Source organism: Molossus molossus, unplaced genomic scaffold, assembly GCF_014108415.1.
Source record: "Molossus molossus isolate mMolMol1 unplaced genomic scaffold, mMolMol1.p scaffold_m16_p_2, whole genome shotgun sequence".
Taxonomy (NCBI): domain Eukaryota; kingdom Metazoa; phylum Chordata; class Mammalia; order Chiroptera; family Molossidae; genus Molossus; species Molossus molossus.
Window position 1 is genome coordinate 91,440,541 of NW_023425355.1, and position 19,663 is coordinate 91,460,203.

The 19,663-nt window shown below is 59.2% G+C and overlaps 1 protein-coding gene across 3 annotated transcripts; it reads right to left on the reverse strand.

Annotated features, from left to right (window-relative positions):
- Nucleotides 1-221: 221 nt before the first annotated feature.
- PLXNB3 (plexin B3) lies at nucleotides 222-16,723 on the reverse strand. 3 transcript variants are annotated; one of them, XM_036271301.1, is made up of 36 exons: nucleotides 16,630-16,723; nucleotides 15,147-15,242; nucleotides 12,201-13,244; nucleotides 11,575-11,754; nucleotides 10,827-10,955; nucleotides 10,643-10,743; nucleotides 9,962-10,094; nucleotides 9,642-9,798; nucleotides 9,445-9,553; nucleotides 9,253-9,367; nucleotides 8,940-9,065; nucleotides 8,740-8,856; nucleotides 8,361-8,454; nucleotides 8,108-8,277; nucleotides 7,728-7,879; nucleotides 7,416-7,521; nucleotides 6,511-6,641; nucleotides 6,082-6,258; nucleotides 5,771-5,960; nucleotides 5,405-5,635; nucleotides 5,159-5,320; nucleotides 4,919-5,070; nucleotides 4,656-4,756; nucleotides 4,353-4,576; nucleotides 4,016-4,194; nucleotides 3,665-3,731; nucleotides 3,039-3,366; nucleotides 2,808-2,911; nucleotides 2,626-2,719; nucleotides 2,114-2,292; nucleotides 1,806-1,966; nucleotides 1,401-1,548; nucleotides 1,124-1,188; nucleotides 983-1,058; nucleotides 792-866; nucleotides 222-532 (listed from the first exon to the last, which is right to left on the reverse strand). In XM_036271301.1, the coding sequence occupies exons 3-36, from the start codon at nucleotides 13,233-13,235 to the stop codon at nucleotides 428-430; spliced, it is 5,673 nt and encodes a 1,890-aa protein (XP_036127194.1). In that variant the 5' UTR covers nucleotides 13,236-13,244; nucleotides 15,147-15,242; nucleotides 16,630-16,723; the 3' UTR covers nucleotides 222-427. The 3 variants fall into 3 exon arrangements, with proteins under 3 accessions (XP_036127194.1, XP_036127195.1, XP_036127192.1); XM_036271302.1 differs by having other exon boundaries at nucleotides 15,147-15,225; nucleotides 16,630-16,688; XM_036271299.1 differs by lacking the exon at nucleotides 16,630-16,723 and having other exon boundaries at nucleotides 15,147-15,251.
- Between the last annotated feature and the right edge of the window lie 2,940 nt (nucleotides 16,724-19,663).

Below are 19,663 nucleotides of genomic sequence, written 5' to 3' on the forward strand. Positions count from 1 at the left end.
GCTTAGCAGTGACCAAGATGAGAGAGGGCGGAGAGCAAGGCCTGGGGATACTCGATGACCCCTCTTTTCCTCAGGCAACAGAAGTCACAGCCATGGTGCTGAGGAAAGGGCTGTGTAGACTCCAGGGGAAGGAAGGGACTGGGGATTGGGCTTTTTCTAAAAAGACAGATTTTATTTCCAGATGCAATTTTCCAGCAAGCAAATAAATATAATGAGGGAGAGAGGGAAGGATTGCTATAAATTAGAAAAAAGCCTGGGGCAGGGAGGAAGGGTGGGGTGGGGGAGAGGTTGCAGGGACCCTCCCCCCCACTCTCTGCCAGCCCCTCTTCTGTCACTGGCTTGATCCAGGGGTCATAAGGCACTGGTGGTGGGTCCTGCTCGCTGTTCTCCAAGCTGGTGGGCCTCAGGTGCCCACTGTGGCCTGAGCTCACAGGTCAGTCACCTTGTTCTCCACCAGGGCAGCGATCTGCTGCAGGCGGCAGGCCAGCTGCATCTTCTGGCTCACAGGGTCCTCCTCCAAGGCATTGATGATCTGCCAGGGCAAAGGAGGACACCCTGCATGAGCCCCCAGCCCTTTGCCCACTGACCCAGTGTCCCCCAGCCTCGATTGTATCTCAACAATGGCTGGGGGATTCAGTATGGACTGCCCTGGGCCTCCCTGGGGAATCTAAACAGAAGCCAAGCCCCTTCCCAACCTGAGCCTTTTTCTCCCATCTGCTTGCTGGTGTGGGCCTGGATACCTCCTCTGCCCCCAGGGGTGTGCCCCTCCCCCTAGAGAGCCCTGGCCTCACCTGGTCATAATACCTGTGGATGTGGTTGTAGAGTTCTTGCAGAGCTTCCAGACAGTGGGGAGCAGAGGTGTAGTTCTGGGGGCAGCACATTAGGGGGGTGTGAGACTCCAGACTGGGCCTCAAGCCCCAAGCCTCCACTGTGCACCCTGTCCCCCAAATGTGGAAGGGTGCACCCCTGGGTCATGCCTCACCCCTGAGAGCTCAGCCAGAGCTGAATTCATCTCCTGGTAGCTTGCCGGAGAGCTCTGGCGAATGTCAGAGTAGTATCTGGAGGAGGGACCACAGTTAGAGACAGCCAGCCTCCACCCCCAGCCGTGAGCCCTGACACCTACCTCTCCACCATCTGCTTGTAGCGAGGGATCTCTCGGGCGTAGAGCAGTTTGTTCACGGGGGAATCCTGCTCCGGGTGGGGGGGGGGTGTGAGTAGGGAGGTGGGGGAGCTCTGGCCCTGTCATCCTGACTGTGCCACCAATGCCCCCTCCCCCGGCCCCCATTAGGCACCATACCCCCCAGCCCCACCCAGGGGTCTGCACCCAACCCCCATGGTTTCCCCCAGAAGTTTTTTTTCCTCAACTCCCTGGCTGCCACCATGATGGGCTCTGCTCTCACCCGGCCCACTTTATGCTCTGAGATAGTACAGGAATCGATGAAGGTCTGGGCAATGACAGCAAGGATGGCATCCACGTTGTCTGACACCCGAATGTCAAAGATGAGCTGTGGGTTCTTCAGAGTGTTGACCCAGAACCGCAACAGCAGGCTGGAGACACAGGCCAGCCGTGGGTATGAGGCATGGCTAGTCTAGCACACATCAACCCCCCAGCCATCAGCCCCCCAGCCCTGAATTCCACAGGGAGCTGTCCTGTGAGTCCATGCTGGGGATGGCCAGAAATCCAGCCTGATGCCTCCAAGCCTGGTTCCCGTTCAGGTCCTGCTGCCCTCACCATGGCAATGTCCTTGTCTCTCTGAGGCTCTATGTCCCATCTGCAAGGGGATGGGGGGCAGCAGGCAAGGTACCTGTTAGTCTTCCAGATGTGCAAGGTCTCTGGGTCCTCGATGCCATGCTTCTCTGCCAGCTCATCCAGGAAGTCAAACAGGTACTTGATAGCGATGGGCACGGGCCGGTTCACACTGAGGATGGCCTGGAAGGTGTCATCCACAAATTTCTGCAGTGTGCCCTGGAAGGAAGGGGAGTGGGCTCCATCAGTGGGTATGGGGCTGCCCCTCAGCCTCTCAGGAGCATGCCTTCTCCCCAGTTCAGTCAGGGGCTCAGGGGCCCCTTGATGAACCTTCCTGTCACTTGGCTCCCCTGGGGCTGCACAGACCTTCATGGAGAGCAGGCGGGTGAGGTAGATTTCCGGGATGGCTTTGGCCCGTGCCCGCTCCCGTTCCCGTTCCCGCAGGCTGCTGCGCCGCACCTTGTTCCCTTCTGGCTCGTCGGTGCCTTTCACCAGGTGCCAGAGGCGGACCCCGCCCTCCTCACCATCTTCCAGCATGGGGATGCCTGAAGACACATGTGCTGGCCTCAGTCCTATGCCCCTGCGGCCCACCCCACCCTACCTGGCAGGGTGGGAGGAACCCAAGGAAGCAGAGTAGCGATGTGGAAAGGAGGGTGATAGCCCAAGGGTTTTCTCAGCCCAACACCCCATAGCCCTGGAGCTCCCTGACCAGGACACACAGTTGTTCTCATTTGCCCCAGGCCCTTGGCTCAGCCTGGAGCTTTGGCTGGCCCACTGGCAAAGTATGGGGATACCCAGATGACATTATGACCAGGACTCCTGCTTGCCCACCTCAAGCTCTGGGGGGCAGATGGGCCCCTCTGAGTTTTGGGACTCACTCTCCCCAGAGGGGCAGCTCTGAGACAGCCTCTGGGAGATGGCACCTCCATTGTGCAGCTGAGGGATGAGCCTCACTGTGGCTCCATCTGGGACCTGGACGGGAGGGGAGCAGAGGCTGGGCTCCTTCTCTGGCTAATCCAGAGGCAGGAGGCCTGCTCCCCAGCCTGTGCCCACCCCGAACCTTGTAGTGCTGCAGAGTGTTGAGTCTCTTCCAGTGATTCTGGGTCACTGAGGTCAGGTCCTCATCTGACAGGGTTAGGTGACCAGCCAGGCCCGAGCGCCACTCTGGGGGGACCCAGGGAAGCCAATCAGCCTTCAGCCTGTTCCCCAAGTCTGCCATTCAGAGCAAGGCAGATCTAAGCCTCTACAGGTGGAACAGACCCAGGAGGGAAGGGCAGGCAGGCTCTCTTACCAAGGTCTAGGGTGTGCACAGAGGGCCTCTGGGAGAAGGGGGTACCCTTGTAGACTTGGTCCAACACCTTCTCCTTGACCTGAGTGATGGTGTCTGTGTCGAGCACTCGGGCGGGCACGTGCTGCGTCATGCTGCTCCCTGCGGCCCCACCAGCCCCAGGGCCCACGAGCACCATCAGTGTTAGGGGCCGGAACTCCACGTCCTCCCGAAGCAGGCGACTGTCATTCAGGGTCCTTTTTGCCTTGCCTGTCACGGCGTCCACAGGACCCTTATCCACCTGGTACTGGATGGCCCGAAGGAGCATATACAACGGCTCACCAGCCACCTCCTGTAACCATTAGGATGGGCCAGCATTGGCAGGGGATTGGTGGGCTGTGCAAAGCTCAGAGGACTTGTGGGGGTGGGGAGGGGCAGCCAGCTGCACAGAATGAGGGTGGACGATGACAGCTGGCCTCTACCTCACATCCAGCCCAGGAAAAAGTTCAAAGCCCTTGACTTTCCATCCCCCATTGCTGTGCCCTCAAGCCCGGATGCCCCGAAGGAAATTTGAGTGCAGGTTAATGAGGCCATAGGCAGCAGTCCCTCAATGAGCAAGGGGAGAAGATGCCATCCAGGATGCCCCTCACCCTCAGGAAGGTGTAAAGACAGATGGACAGCCAATTAGTGAGCAGCTTCTCCACCATGGTCTCCGTCCTGTAGGGAGCAGTACTCAGGTTAGAGATGGTGCTGCGGGGCCACCCTGTCCCTGGGCTGAGGCGGGCAGTGGAGGCAACGCAGAGCTTCTCCTCTGTCAGCCTTCTGTGCCCAGGTCCCTGGTGAGGATGCCTGTCTACTTCCCTGCCAGAGGCTTCTTTCCTAGCCCACCTCCTGGGGGTTCCTGGCCCTGGCAACCCCAGGACAGAACTAGGTAGGGAAAAACTCGGGGAGTGGGGAGCCACCACTCCTGCTGCTGGGACCAAGATCAGGCCAAAGCCAACCTTCGAAGCATGAGCTTGGGGTTCTTGTGCACGTAATGGGCGGCTAAGTCACCAAGCAGCGTCCTCATGATGTCAGTCAGGTACTCAAGCTTGCTGTGCAGTGCCAGGGACAGCAGTGAAGCCACGTGGCAGCGGTCCCGCTGGGAGAAACTGGGCTGCTCCTCCAGCGTGTGGATAAGCTGGGGGGTGGGGGGTGGAGCTGTGCTCACTCTGGGACGCCCCACACCCCATGCGTCCTCCCACCTTTGTGACAATACCTGCCACCCAGCCCAGTCTGTGCCCAGCCCCACCTCCTTGCCCCCACCAGGAGACCCCTGCCTGCCCGCGTGGCCCTCACTGTGAGGAGAAAAAGCTTGCTGTTGAGCAGATTGGAGAGCTGTGTAAGGCCCTGGCGCACAGGGACACGGTGGCCCTCTTCCCCAGGCCCTTCAAACACGGGCTGCAGCGGGCAGCCACCATGCCCTGGGAAGAAGACACGCTCGGTGTATGTGCGGTAGTCCAGGAAGGGGATCCCGCTGGCCTCCAGGTCGCTGCTGAGGTCAGTCATCTCGGTCATCAGATCTGCAGACCAGGAGCCACTAAGGTGTGGGCTCAGGCCTGAGTGGGTCCTCTGCCTCCCTCCCCACTGCCGCCTCCCCACCTGTGAACTCCTTGCGGCACTGGTCGCCCACACCAATCTCCAAGTTCTCCAGTTGCACCAGAACCTTCTGATAGTCCCGCAGGGCCTGCTTGCTCTTGTGTCTGCAGCCCAGGGACCAGTTGTTAGCCACAGACCCGGGCCTGCCTGGGCTGTGCCACCAAGCCAGGATAGCCACCTGCTTGGAGGCCTGCCATGGGATGCCCTTTCTAAAAGTGAAGAGGGAAGTTTGTGCAGGTGTGCACATGGTGGGGAGGGCCCCTCACCTGTACATGAGCGTGAGGAGGAGCACGGCGGCGGTCAGCACAGCGGCACCCATGCCCAGGCCTACCTGGGCCTCCACGGGAAAGGCAGACGGTGCAGGCTCAGCCTCATACTGGACAGGGCCCAGGGCCAGCCGCAGGTTGCCCATCTGCACCTGGAGGGCGGGGTGGGCAGGGCTCCTGAGCATGGGCCTTCAGTGCTCCACCAGCCATCTACCCGCTGCACCCAGGGCCCGGCCTTACCACAAATTGTGGCAGTGTGCTGGAACCGTTGGCAGGCTGTGGGACTCGCAGGGGTGGCTCACAGTACAAGTGGGTGAGTGTGAGTGTCTTTACCAGGCACTCGCCATCGCCAATGTGCACGCGCACCTCCTCCTTGCTGATCCCCAAGTTGAGGCCCTCACCCTGGGAGACAGAGTGGGGGCCTGAGCCAGGCTACCCAGCCTGTGCCCACAGCCCCTGTACAATAGTGGTGGCGGAAGCCCTCACCTCCACATCTAGGACATTGCCTGGCTTGAGGCGGGCAGGCCCCTCACGGCTGAGGGGGGCCAACCGGGGGTTGGGCTGGTACAGAAAGTCCTGGCCCCCACTGGCGCTGGCAAAGTCCACGTGCACGTTGTCTAGGATGAAGAAGACCCGCTTGGGGCTTGCTCCATCTGGCACTGCGGGGCTTTGACACAGGAGGAGGCTGGAGGAGTTGATGGAGCAGACAGTGGAGCACTGCGAGGAAGTCGGGGCGGGGACAAGTTGGGGTGAGCTGGGCTTCCCTGCTCTCCCAGAGACACGGTGGCCTGCCCTGCCCCCTTCACTGGCCATGGCCCCACAGCAGCCCCATGACTGCTGATGGGGGCTCACCTGCAGCAATCCCCCCTCAAGCTGGACACAAGCCTTCGGGGCTGCAGCAGGGGCCCCACAGCTCCTCCTCAGGTCTTGGGTCTGGGCCCCCGCAGCCTGTACCTCAGCCATGTCCTCCAGCCACACAGACAGCAGGGGCCACTGCACCACATCCAGATCTTTGCCCCTGACTCGGATCAGCCGCCCGCCCCTGTGCGAGGATAGTAGTCAGCAGGGGTGAGGGCAGCGGGCAGCCCAGCCCAGCCTTACCTTCCCACCTCTGGGCCTTCCAGGAAGGACACACGTATTACCCCAGGGGGCCAGGTCCTCACCCTCGGAAGCTGACGCTGGGCTCTGCTGCCATGAGCTGGGGGTTAACAGTGTAGCGGAAAGGGCTGGCCCGCAGTGTGCGCTCGGCATGGCCAAAGACCACTCGAACCACAGCTTCTCCTGGGCTGGCCTGGGGCATGGTGCGGCACACAATGGCCTCAGGACACACTGGCTCCTGGCTGCAGAGGGGAGGGGTCTCACATCTTGGGCTCTAGCCTCAGCCTGGCCACCCACAAGAGCCCCACTTTTTCTCCCTGAGGACAGAGCTCACCAGGGGTGGTCACAGTGATCATTTCTCTTGGACTTTCATGGGGACCTTGGGGATCCCTGAGTCCACCCCCTGTGCTGTACAAAAGGGGTCACTGAAGCCCACAAGGAGTGTCCCCAGCTGACAGCAGCCAGGCTAGAATGAGGAGGAGAGAAGTACTCACATAGGACAGGATTGGCTGCCCACAAAGGCACTGATGTTGCCTCCTGTCTGTAGGTGTCGCCCATGGATGGTGAGCTGGGTGCCTCCTGCCTGGGGACCCCACTGGGGACTCAGGCTCAGCAGGATAGGGTCCTGGGGGACAGGGCAGGCTGGGGCAGGTATGGCAGCCTGGCCCGGCGCTTCCTTGCCTCAGCTCCAACCCCCGAGGCCCTTGGGCTGTGAGGTGCTGGCTCATTTCTCAGTTCTGTTTCCTGGGCACAGCCAAGCACACCCACCTTCTGGAAACCTTGTGCTCAGCTTCTGTAGCCCCACAGCTCTCCTCTCAGCTGCCCTGCCCCACAGGGGAACTCTTCTCTCCTCACTGTGTCCGCCCCTCTCAGAGGGCCTCTTCTGCCATCGATCGCATCACCCAGGCCCCCCAAGAGGTAAACCCTGAGATTCAGTTGCGTCCTTGGGGTGCTGCATGTGCCAAGCAGATGCTAACCCAATGCTAACCTGCTCCTGCCCTGGACTTCTTGGCTCCTGAAATGGTCCCAGCAAATGCCTAAGGCTCAGGCTAGCACCTGAAGGCATCCCTGCTGTCCCCCATCCCTGTGACTGTAGGCAGCCAGGCCTGCAGCAAGTCCCAACAGCTCCAAGTCCCAGACTGGCCCACCCACCCTCCGTACTTATTGCTTCTGCTGCCCACCTCCCTCTTGGACAGCTGCTGCCAGCAGTGTTCTCACTGTGCCTCCTCCGCCCCCAGCCCGCCCTCCACTCAGATCATGTAGCTTCCCTGCTGGACATGCGACAACGCTTCTGGCTACCCTTAGGTCAAGTTTGAAGTCCTCATCTAGGTGTCCATGCCTTTCTGTCCCTCCTTCCAACTATCCCCTGTATGGGGACCTTCTCACTGTGGACACTGACCTGGTAGGTAAAGTGCTGGCTTGAGATGCCTGGTGGCCGACTCTTAATGGCCACTTGGATTGGCCCCGTAGTGCCGCTGGGGGCAGGGGATGTCACACACACAATCCTGGTGAGCAGAGGCACAGTAGTTGTTCGGGGCCCTTCTCTAGTGGGAGTTGTGGGCCACCCACCAGCCACTGCCTAAAGCCTGCCCCCTTCGCTCATCTCACTGCCAGCTCCCCTCCCCTCCCTGCCCTTTGCACATCGGACCCAAGCCCACAGTTCTTGGCTGCAAGCCTTTCTTTCTGGGTGGCCAGTCACTGAGGGCCTCACCGGGCAGAGGTGCGGTAGAGAGAAGGGTCAGGGCTGCAGGGCTGGCCAGCCACGCTCACGGCATCCTGCACATCGGCAAAGTCTCGGCCCAGGTTGGAGCCCAGAATGGTAAGGGCCAAGCCACCCTCAGGGGGGCCAGTCAGGGGCTCGATCTGCAGCAGGGAAGAATGGCTATGGGATCCCCAAAGTCACACGTGCTCTGCAGTGGGGAGTGCCTGGCCAGTTGACCAGCTGGAGGCAGGGTTTCTCTGACCTGGGTGAGACTAGGATAGTGAGGGGCAGGGCAACGTAGATGGAGCTGGGGGTGAGGGAGGAGGTGGGAGACTGGGCCATTGGAGAGGAGTGGGGATGCACGCCAAGGTGGGGACTAGGGGGCTCACCATGTCAATGCTGGGTGTTGGACACAGCTGCTCCACAGCACCAGGTGGGCACAGTGGCCCATAGAGACAGGCAGGCTGGCCATGGCTGCACCATAGGCAGCCCAGGCTCCCATTGGCCGCCTGGCAGTGGCTGCAGTCGGGGTGGCCCACAGCACAGTTGTACAAGGTCACTAGGGAAGGTCAGGCAGCACACTGAGGCACCTCCCTTTTGCTGCATACCCTACCCTGCCTGCCTTGCCACCCCCAAACTCACCATGAAGAGTACGGGCATTGTCCAGCCGCTGGCCCTTGCCCCGGGTGACGTAGATGGGCACCGGCAGCTCCCGCTGGGCCATGGAGGGGTAAAACTGTGGGTGGAGGGTGGGTCAGGCCTAGCCCAACTCAGGACACCCCTGACCCTTGCCTTCTCCAGGACACTCCTCCCAGAATGGGTGCCATTGTTCAGTGCCCACATTTCCCCCCAGATTGCAAGCCTGGGGCAGAGACTGTGGGCACCATGCTCCTATTGCACAGAGCAGGCCTCGTGACAACAGGATGTAGAGGGTAAGCCTCTGAAGGCCTGGGACAAGCTGGAAGGCAAGGGGGCTTGGGGCATCTGAGGGCTGCAGATGAGGCTGTGGGCGGCTGCTCACCTGCTGGGCCTGGCAGTAGATGAGGCCCGCATCCCCAGCCATCTCTTCCAGGGAGGCTGGCAGCCTCTGTAGTTCTCCGGGCAGCTCCAGCCAGCAGTGGTAGGAAGCAGGCAAGCCCTGGGGTTAGACATTGTCAGGACCCTGGACATTGTCAGCTACCCCTCACCCCACTCCCATCTCTTGACCACCAGACTGCTTACTTGGAAATGTTGAAGGTTCCGAACTCGCAGGGTCAAGCGGCTCTCCCAGCCCACAGGCACCAGGGGGGGACTGGCCAGGCTCTCAACCTGAGGACAAACCCCTGGGCCACGCACCTGGTTCTCCACCTGGGGAAAGAAGATCTGTTAGCCCTTCAGAAGTTGAGGGGCCTGGCCAGGGCGTAGGGTGGGGTGGGTCTGCAGTGGCAGCGAAGGCACCAGGCTAGCTGTGGGGCGAGCAGAGGCCCACAGACGCAGCCCTGTAGCCATGGGGGTTTGAGTAGTGAAGGGAGTCCAGCAGGCAGGGCCCACCCACCTCCTGGGTGCTATAGATGGTCCTCTCGCCCTCTGGGCAGTGCTCTCCAAACACACAGCGGCTGCTCTGGGGGCACCAGTGGCATGGCCAGAGGCTGCTCACACAAGCGCGGCACCTGGAGGGGCGGGGCTGCTCAGGCTGGGCACTCTCTGGGATTGCCACCCTTACCCAGGAAGCAGGCCCAGCACTCACGGGGCAGCCACCTCCAAGGCCTGAACAGCACTGCAGTCGTAGAAGGAGAAGTTGGTGACAGCTACGGCCACGTCCTCAAACATCAAGGCCAGAGGCAAGGTGATGTGATCTAAGAGGGGATGGTGGTGGCAGGATAGGTTGTGTGGCTCCTGCCCCTCCAGCTCCTGCCCCAGCCACCCTCCCCAGGGGCGCCTCACCTGTGCCTGGAGGGTTAAGTGGCAGCTGGTCTTGGGGAGGGGTGACACAGGCCACATGGGGCCCTTCCACATGAGCCAAGCTGTCATAGTCTCCAAAGGCACAATGGAAGTATTCATCCATAGTCAGGGTGGGCAGCCGGGGGACAGACAAGGTGACCTGGGGCATGTGCAAGGAAAATTGAGCAGGCAAGGGCTTCTTGGAGGGCCAACTCGCTGAGGGAGATGGAGCCAGAGTAAGTGAGCGGAGCACAGGCAGCAGGAGAAGAGGATGGGGCAGCCTGGGGGCATCCCCCACAGGTAGGTGGTGGCAGGAGCCTTACCTGGCCCTGCTCCTGGCGGGGGTGGTAGGCCGGCAGCAAGCTCTGGATTTGTAGGCAGTGGCTGTCCTCCTCATAGCTCCACAGCCACTGGTTGGGCTGCGCTGCCCTCCCGCATTGGCCCTTTCGGGTACACCTGCAGGCAGGGGCCCACTAGGTCATTGTGTGGCTCTCAGGCTATTTGGATGACTGGCAGCAAGGGGATTAGAAGGATGGCCCAGATGGAGTTCAGTAAGCAGGGGAAATGAAAAGGACTGTGCTCACAGAGGGAGGGCCAAGCGTGAAGGGCTTGGTGGCTAATGCATGGGCTTTGGCCTTGACAAGAAGAGGGGCCTGTAGTGCAGAGGGAAGGCACGTGCATCTGACTTAGGGGTGCCATGGGGATTCCTGGGACTGCTGTGTGGAGCATGGGCTAGAGGGGATACCTGGGAGAGGTGACAGAGGCCTGGCCCAGGGTAGAGCTGGGAAAATGAGAAGTGAACAAGTTTGGCAGTGGTGGGAAGGGGCTGCCAACCAGATTACTGGTTCCATGGGATGGGACAGGAAATGGGAACTCAACAGTGTCCCAAGTCTTTACCACAGGAGCTGAACTGGCCTCCTGGCACGCCTAGAGCTGCTTTCAGGTGTGGTCTCCCAGCATGCACCATCTGTCAGCCCAAACCTGGGCGTAGGCCCTGCACTCACCTGCCCTGGAGGATGCACCAGCCACACAGCGGGTCCCGGGCCTGAAGGCAGCTGGTGCAGTCAGGGAACTGGGGACAGGCTGCCACGGGTACCCGGTCCACCTGGGCGGGCAGGAGGGACAGAGGCAGTGAGTGTGGGGACTCAAGCCTCATGTACCCAGAGCCCTGGGATAGCCCTCCCTCACCTGCTGGGCAGTCAGGACGTAGAGGTGGCTGCCGCTGCTGTCTACCAGCAGGTCTGGGCTGATGGCTGAGCCTGGAGGCCCCACTTGCTGGGAGTGGTACACCTGGGTTTGGGAGCCATTGAGAAAGACCTGGGGGTGGGGGGTGACAAGGACAGGACTGGGCCAGCCTGCTGAGCCAAGGCCCACTCTCAAGATGGCCACAGGCTGACTGTTCAGGGCATGTGCTCTCTTCGTGGCTGGGGATCCCAGGCTATAGGGGGTGGGGAAGGCCCATGGGTGCCTAGCCTGCCCATGTTGCTTCCTCCATTCAGCATCACCCTACTAGGGTGGCAGAGCCACTCTGATTGAGGCCCTTGGGTACCAGGGGCAGGAAGGCAGCTGTGGGGAGATAAGTAGGTCACAAGAAGGCAATAGTTTGCCTTGGAGTGACTTTTGGGGCCAGGCTGTCTCTGAGGACCAGGCACTGCCCATCCCGCCTCCTTGCCATCCTTATCTACCTTGACTGTCAGCTCCCACTATTGGCTGGAGAAGTTGGGGCTGCCTGGGAGGCGCCTGGGCCATCATCCTAAGCCATGCTCCTGGGAGCCAGACAGCAAGCAGGTGGCACCCAGCCAGCCAAGACACAAGCTGAAAGGTGGAAGGTACCTGGGACTTTCCTGAGCCACTACAAAGTCTAGCCCCGCAGTGTTGAGACCACAGGGCCAGGAGGCTGGTGCTACGGCAGCCCCCTGCTCTGTCAGGCCCTCACCTTATGCAGCTGGCCCTGGGTGTCCCCCAGGAAGGCTACCATGTGCCCATCTGCCTGGAGGGCTGCGATGGCGCTGATGGGCTGCCCGAGATGCAGCAGAGGCCCGGCCTCCAGGGGCTGGCGGCCAGCAATGGGGCTGGGGGTGTGCTCATCGCCACAGGGGTACGACTCAGGGGAGTCCTGGACAGGCAGGGAGGGGAGAATCATTCTTGGAGGAGGCAGAAGATACCTTCCCCAGGCCCAGAGCTAGTCAGAGGAGGACAGCCAGGTAGCCAGTGAGAAGAGAGCAAAGCAGGCCGGAGGGCAGGGCCAGGGAGCCCCGTGGCAAGAGAAGCTCACACTGAGGAGATGGAGAAAGACAGACCAGCTAGGAGACTTGGAGAACAAGCTGGCCCCTTCTTGACATCCTCTAACGGAGAGGTCATGGGTAATTGTCACATGAGAATGTTCAGCTGCCCGCAGCCCAGGACCTGGGCTGAGAGATGCTGCAGGACCACGAGGGACAAGGACAGAGAGGCAGGCAAGGCCAGACAAGGCAGCGAGAGAAGGCCAGAGCTGCCACCAAAAAACAGTGGGCAAAGCCTGAGGTGAGAAGGCAAGTGTGGGGCCCGGGTACAGTCACTTACAGGGGGCAGGGTGACACAGCGTGAAGTGACGCCATATTCCACGGCGGCTTCCTCCTTGCCGCTGGGGCCCCGGCCGCCTGCTGTGTAGCAAAGGCGCCGGGCATGCTCCATGCTCCCATCCAGCTCTGCCAGGGGAAAGGCACACAGGGCCGCCTGTGTCCCCTTCGGACCCGCAGCAAATGCCCCCAGCAAGGTGCCTGGGGCGAGGAAGGCAGCTTGGATGAGGCCCTGACCATGGCAGTTGAGGGGCACCTCCACGTAGGAGTAAAGATTGGCGTCCCCCAGGCAGACTCGGGCAACATAGGAACGGTAGTCGGCCTGCGCTCGGGCCCCGCGGCGTCGGAAGACGAAGTAGGCGGAGTGGGCATTGGCGAAGGCCGCCACATAGCTGTTGTTATAGTCAGAAAAGTCTCCCACCACAAGGCGGCCCAGACCCTCGCTGGAGAAGGGCTGCGGCCCAGCCAGTTGGCGCACTGTCAGGGGCGGCACCCCTCCTGACAGCTTCCCTGACAGGCCTCTGGCCACCAGCAGGAGGTCCCGGCCTGGTGCAGGCACCACCAGGCCCACTGTGGCCACTCCTGGGGCATTGGCGGCCACAAACTGCCCATCGCCGGGGTCCTCGGCCTGGTACAGCACCTTGGACACATCCTCAAGGCGTCGCTTCTCGCACACACCCTGCTGCACCTGCCCACAGGCCACCAGCTCCTGGGCCCGGCTGCTCACAAGCAGCAGCTGGTTGGTGTTGTCAGTGAGCTGGGCCTGTGGGCACTCAGCTGGGTCACGGAAAGGCACACAGTCAGGACTGTCGAAGACAGGGCCGGTGACGGCCACAGCCTCGAGCTGTAATTCTGGGCTCAGCTGGAAGAGGCGGTTCACTGCACCCACGTAGAGTGTTCCCCGGCCGGGCGCCAGTGCCAAATGGTTGAAGGTAGTGTTGAGTGCGGAGAAGTGGTGGGCCTGAGTCGGCGGCAGCGGTGGGCACAGCAGCCACAGCAGGAGCAGGAGGTGGGAGCCGAAGGGAGACCAGGGAGCCATCACAGGGGTCTGGGGGAGAGCCGAGCGCCTGAGGTCCAGTAGGAGGGAGCACCACCTTCCCCAGCCCGGGCCAGCATGAGTCAGAGCAGCAAGAGGAACAGAGGAAGGGGATAGAGAGAGAGCACCAGAAGAAGAGAATAATTGAGAGGAGAGACAGAGATAAAAAAGGAGGGAGAGAAGGACAGAGAGGCAGAGAAGGGAGGCAGAAAGCAGGGACAGAGAAAGATAGAGGGCGGAGAGCAGCAAAGAAAGGGACAAAGAGAGCAGAGAGAAGAGACAGACAGAGAGAAGGAGTGAGAAAGGGGGTGGAGAGAAAGGAGGACAGAAAGAGGGATAAAGAGTTATCTAAGAGATGGGGGGGGGCGTTCACATGCAAGGAAAGAATTTCTGTCATCTTCTACTTTATATGCGTTTAGATTGTTGAAGGAGGACAGATCCTGAAAAGCCGAAAGAACAGGAACAGAAAGATGCAGTGATAGAGAGGCTGTGACACAGAGAGGAAGGACCATGGACAGGAGGAGAGGAGGCAGGGCAGAGGAGGTGGTGATGGGGAGAGAGGAAGGGAGGCAGAGGGGTGGGGATCACCCAGATGAGGGAGAAAGGGAGCAGAAGCCCAGAGACAGAAGACATGGGAGAAGGCAGGCTGGGAGAAGCCACATCGTGGGTCTTCCTGTGTCCACCACCCAGACAAGAGAGGTGGCAAGGGGGCAAGAGGCGTGTCAGCCAGAGCAGGGAGACCCCATCGGGGAGAGGAAACGGGCCCTGGGCCAGTGGCAAAGAGGGACCCTCACTAGTAGGGAGAGGGAGTGCTGGAGAGAGGAGAAAGAGCCAGGGAGAAACTGAGGCAGTCAGAGGAATGCAGGCTGAAATACAGCTGGACACTGCCCCAGCTCTCCTCAAAGATGGCAAGGTTGGGGGGGGGGAGCACAAGTCAGAGCCAAGGAGAACAGGGTCATGCCACAGAGGGTGGGAGGGCCCCAGACGGAGCTAGAGGGTGGTCAGAGTAGGAGTTGGGGGACAGCTGGGAGCCAGCCTGAGTGGGGTCTGGGACAGGTGGGGAGAGGGCACCAAGAGACAACTTAGGGTACAGGAAGTCTGTTTCCTGCTCCCTGGGCCCCAGCAGCCAGGGTCCATTGGGGCCTGGCACAGCGAGTATGGATGTGGAGAGGGGAGAGAGAAAAGAGGGGAGTAAGAAGAAGACAGCCAGGAAGAGAGCTTAACTGAAGAGAGGGCCGTTGGGGAGGAAGGGCGGAGAGCTTGAAGGTAATCCTACACAGAGAAGCCATAGGCACGGCTCCTCACCTTTTTGGAGTCATTTGGAGCCCAGACTGGAGGTAGCTCCCATGGGCCTAGTGAGGGTCCGAGTCTGAGCCCTACCTCCCAGCGGGGTTCCATTAGCAGCAGTCCCTGCTCAACAGCCCTAGCTGGCTGCCTAGGTGACCAGGCAAGAGAGACAGAGAGAGATGCCAACAGGGCAGAGCCCCTGGGTCTTGGCAGACTCTTGCTCTTCCCTCTTTCTGACCCCAAGCCCAGAGCCACAGGGAAGGGGACAGGGCTGGGTCCCAAGATGAGCTAGGATCCTGCATAGCTGTGTGGGTGGGTGCGGCAGGAGCGGGCCCACAGTCACTCAGTGCCCCACGGCCTGCCAGTAGAGATGCATGCCTGGGCTCGCAGGCATGCTGGTGGGGCAGAGCTCCTTATCTTGGTGACACAGACAGGAAGGTTAGGCCTGGCTCAGAGACAGGGCCATTTCCTCTAGACCTGGGATATCAGTGGCAGTGGCAGTGGCATGTGGGTGATGGGGTAGAGGGACTGTGGCCAGGAGGTGCAGCATGTTGGAACTCCACACCCAGGCTCCCCTATGCTATTTAATCTGCCCTGCCCCTCCCAAGGACATCTCTGGGCACTCACCGTTGAGAAGGAAGCAGCAGAGGGAAGCACATGTCCTTACTTCAGCTGCCCCGGGGCAGTGGTGACAGGCACAAGACTGCTGTGGGGAGCATTGCCCTGAGTGGGTGGGAGACAGTTGAGGCTTGGCCCCATTCACACTGGCCCTGGGGGAGGAGGGAGGCTGGGGCGGGGCAAGGGCCTAGTGGCTGGGCTCCACCACAGCTGGCAGCTTTGTCAGTAGTGGCCGGGCCAAGGCAGCCCTGCCTCCACCTCAACAATGTCCCCTCTGTCCAGAGGCCAGGGACCCATTATCTGGTACTCTCCCCCCACCCCGGCTGTTCTGGCCAGGGGGCTCCCTGCCACTCCCCACCCTCAGAGGGACACCCCCTGGGATCTGGGGACAAAGGGACAGGGTTTCCTCCAGCCAGAAAAATGAGAGCCACACAGCCAGCCCCACCCCTCTGGTGTCAGCCAGCGAGCTTCTTGTGAACGGCACAGGGGAGGCCACGGAGCCCCCACGGGAAGGTCAGAGTGCTGAGTCTCCTCAATGCCAGACTCTGCCTTAGTAGTCTTGGTGCCTGGCTGAAGTGCCAGTCCTGGCCCTCAATGCCTGCCTTTGTCCAGACTGGGGGCAGGGGAGACACTGACAAAGGCAACCCGTCCAGGAGACTTTCTTCCCCAGTACTCCCACCCGTTTGGCCCAGAATAAGACTAGCCAGAGAGCAAGTGATAGGGCTGTCCCCATTCAGCCCCACCTCTGGAGACTGGCAAAGTCGTGCCAGGTACATCATGGTGGTAGTGGACAGTGCCAGCAGAGGATGCACAGGAGGGGGTGGAGGGCATGGCCCACAGGAACCCAACCCTTAGCTTCAGGCATGACAACTAGTTGCTAGCTTTGCCCCCCCCCCCAGGGAAACACCATCCCAGGAAGGTCCTAGACAACCCCCCTCCATGCATAGGGTGGGGAAAGGAGTGTCCACTGGCAGCTGGCTTCCTTGCCACCCTTACAGGGCACCATCTGCACACCAAGCCAGCAGAGGGATGGTTCTGGCTCATGGCGTGGAGGCAGGTGTGCTCAGGTTGGAGTCCCTGCCTTCTCCACGGTCCGCAGCAGAAGTAGGCTTCAGGGCAAGGTGGCAGCAGCAGGGTTTGCTGCCACCTGGCTGGGCCAGTTGGGTAGCTGTGGGGGAAGGGAGCCAGGCGGGCCACCTCCCTACCCTGAGCCCTGCCCTTGGCAGCGCCAGCTTTCCCATTTGGGGGCAGAAGTTCTGGGTCCTACCTCCCAGCTTCAGGGCCACTTTCGGGGGGGGGGGCACTGTGCCCCTAGGCATCAGGTGGTATCATCGCAAGGCTGAGGCTGGCCTCTGAAGGCCTTTGCCAGATCAGAGCTAGTTGGCCCTGTGGACCCCTGGCTTCTCCCGGGTCCCAGCACACCCAAAGGTGGTGCCCACCAATCCAGAAGCCCCTGCACCCCTTGCCCTCACCAGCCCTGGTTCTTGCCTACCTGGGTGGGCCACCAGCAGGGGCTGAGGAGCAGCCGACGGTGCCAGAAGTACGCCTCTGTGGAGCCCTGGCTTCCCTCCCCACAATGCAATCGTGCCCAACCCGACTCATCCTGGCGGGCTGGGCAGCCCAGCCCCTCCCGTCCACCCCTTTGCCCAAGAGCGCAGGGCAGGGTGCTGCTGCCCTCTGCCGGGCCTTGGTGGGCATGGCAGAGGGCAGGCTGTGAGCACCTGGCTGGAGCAGGTGAGAGCAGGGTGGTGCCTTCCCACTGAGTAGTCAGGGGAGCAGTCTATAGCCTTCCATGAGGTGCCTACTGGGTGCCAGGCACTGATGCCATTCAGAGACAAAGCCCACTTTCACATGCTTCAAGAGTCTTCTGGGTCTCAGGCAGAACTACTTGCCAATAGATAAGGCCCCACTGCCAGAAAAGCCCATCTGTGGAGGGCATCTCGAGGCATAGGGAGGGGCAATCAAGTTTAGGGGCGCTCGGGGCATCAGGGAGAGGATGCGAGGTTTAAGTTAGCCTTAAACCAGTGCTACTACTATGACCCTCCTCCTGAGGTACTGGGGCTGGGGCTAAGTGTTCCAAGTATATTAACTCAATTATATTAACTTAATTCAATCCTTCCTCTGGCCCCAGAAGGGGGTATAGCTATTTCCCCCAGTTCACAGGAGAAGAAACTGAGGCATGAGAGGTTAGGAAACTTAGAGTTTGCACAACTAGTAAGTGGCAAGGCTAAGAGTCACCCACAGAGCTCCTGCACTTAATTATCAGGCCACGTGGCCCTGAACCCTGAATGCGGCAGGCATTGTGGGCAAGAGGAGAGTTGGGGATTGCTGAGGCTGAGACTGCAGGTGACATGCCCAAGGGGTATTTCCCTCTACCTGGAGCACAAGGTTGGTTGAGGTAGGCTTTGAGGGTGCAGAGATCAGCAAATCAGGGAGAACTTGGACTTACCTGGCCATGGCCTTGTAAACAGCTTTGCATTTAAAGAACTGCAAACTGGTGGCCCTGGAGTGGAGAAGGTGGTGGAGGAGCAGGTGGGCAAGGAGAGAGGTGGATGCATTCCAGATGTGCTCTGAGGGAGCAGAATTATGGAGACTTGATATTGGATGAGGTGTAGGCAGTGAGGACAGCAGAATCCAGGAGACCCCTGGGTCCTTTCTGCTTGGGCTTTGCTCTCTGTGGGGCAGGGGCACCAGTGGGAGGAAGAACAGGAGGACTAAAGGGCCCACAGATAAGAGGAGATGGCCAGTGGAGCTGTTGGAGTGTTCAATCCCAGCATTGGGAACTTTTTCCTACCTTTCCCCAGAATAAAATAAATCTGTTCTCAGGCAACACGATTTTTAATAAGTATGTATGTTATATGACATGAAAGGGGCCCTTTCATTCCTCCTAAGCAGGTAGCCCCTGGTCTGAAGTTGGTGGCACCCATGAAAGACTTTTGAACTTTCACGTCTTAAGAAAGGGAATTGAGCCTGGCTGGTTTGGCTCAGTGGATTGAGTGTGGTCCCATGGACTGAGAGGTCCTAGTTCGATTCCCAGTCAGGGCACGTGCCTGGGTTGCGGGTTCGATCCCCAGTGGGGGGCGTGCAGGAGGCAGCCCATCGATGTGTCTCTCAAACATAGAGATGTTTCTATCTCTCTCTCCTTTCCTCTCTCTCTAAAAAAATCAATACAATTGTTTGTTTTTTTTTAAAGAAAGGGAATTGGGCTATATGTTTCCTTCTGTGCAGGACTCCTTCCCCTCCCACTGTCCTTGGAGATGTACGGGTGCTGATCCACTCGGTTTGTACGGGAGGTCGGTCATTGGTGGCTCTGTGAGGGGTGGGAAGGCAGCCTCCTCTGTTCTGAGCAACCAGTGGTGCTGCGTGGAGTGTCCTCATTCTGTCTCCTTGCCCAGTGCCAGGTTCTCTAGATGCTGGAAGGGAGCTCACCAGGTCACAGGGCACATGCGCTCTGAATGCCAGGCATGGAGAAATTGCTTTCCAAGGTGGTGTCCCATGCAATACTCCCACTACCACTCTATAGACATTTATTTTTGTTTCTCCACATCTTTGCCAACACTTGTACTTAGTATTTTACTTAGTACTTAGTACTTTCTGTTAATATGAGGGGTGTGAAGTGGTTATGCCTTGCTGGGCTTTTAGTTAGCATTTCCTAAGTACTAGTAATATTGAGCTTCTTTGTGTTTCTTCTCCTGCAAAATGCCTGATTATGTCTTTGCCAAATTGTCTGTTTAAGTTGTCTTTTCCTTACTATTTTAAGGGATTATTTATATATTCTAGGTATACCAGTTCTTGGTCTGTTATGTCTTCTTCCCTCCCATCAGAGGAGGGGAAAGTCTGGTCTGAGGGCAGTATAGGACCTTGAAATCAATGCCTCACCAAAGTAGCCTGACTAAATATAGCAGTCTAATTTTTAAAAAGTTTTTTTCTTTATTGATTTGAGAGAGAGAGGAAGAGAGAAGTAGGGAGAGATGAAAACATCAATGACAGAGAACATCGATAGGCTGCCTCCTGCATGCCCCCCACTGGGGATCGGGCCCACAATCTGAGCATGCGCCCTGACCAGGAATCAAACCAGTGACCTCTTGGTGCATGGGTCGGCGCTCAACCACTGAGCCACACCGGCTGAGCTAGCAGGCTAATTTTTAAGTTGATAATTTTGTATGGCCCACGAATGATGTTATAAATGTCCAAATGGCCCTTGGCAGAAAAAAGGTTCCCACCCCTGCATCATTAGATGAACAAGTCTTAATTTGACTATAATTGTATTTATTGATCTTCTCTTTTATGGTTTGTCATTTTTGTCTTGTTTAAGAAATCCTCCCCTTACCAAGAGCACAGAGATTTCTTTATGTGTGTTTTTTTTTCTAAATATGTTTATCAGTTTTCATATTCAGGTCCTTAATTCATCTAGAATTGAGTTTGTGTATGGTGTGAGGTAGGGACCATGCTTTATATTTTTCCACATAGGTGTCTATTGTCCCATCCTATTAATCAGCCCATCCTTCTGCACAGATGTGTGGTGA

Bases quoted from the DNA above. Each gene is read 5' to 3' on its own strand.
- PLXNB3 (XM_036271301.1), bottom strand. From the start codon at position 13,235: ATGGCTCCCTGGTCTCCCTTCGGCTCCCACCTCCTGCTCCTGCTGTGG. The intron at 9,799-9,961 runs GTAAGGCTCCTG...CACATGCCCCAG, and splicing joins CCCGCCAGGAGCAGGGCCAG to GTCACCTTGTCTGTCCCCCG. The intron at 6,642-7,415 runs GTCAGTGTCCAC...CCTGTCCCCCAG, and splicing joins GCCAGCACTTTACCTACCAG to GACCCTATCCTGCTGAGCCT.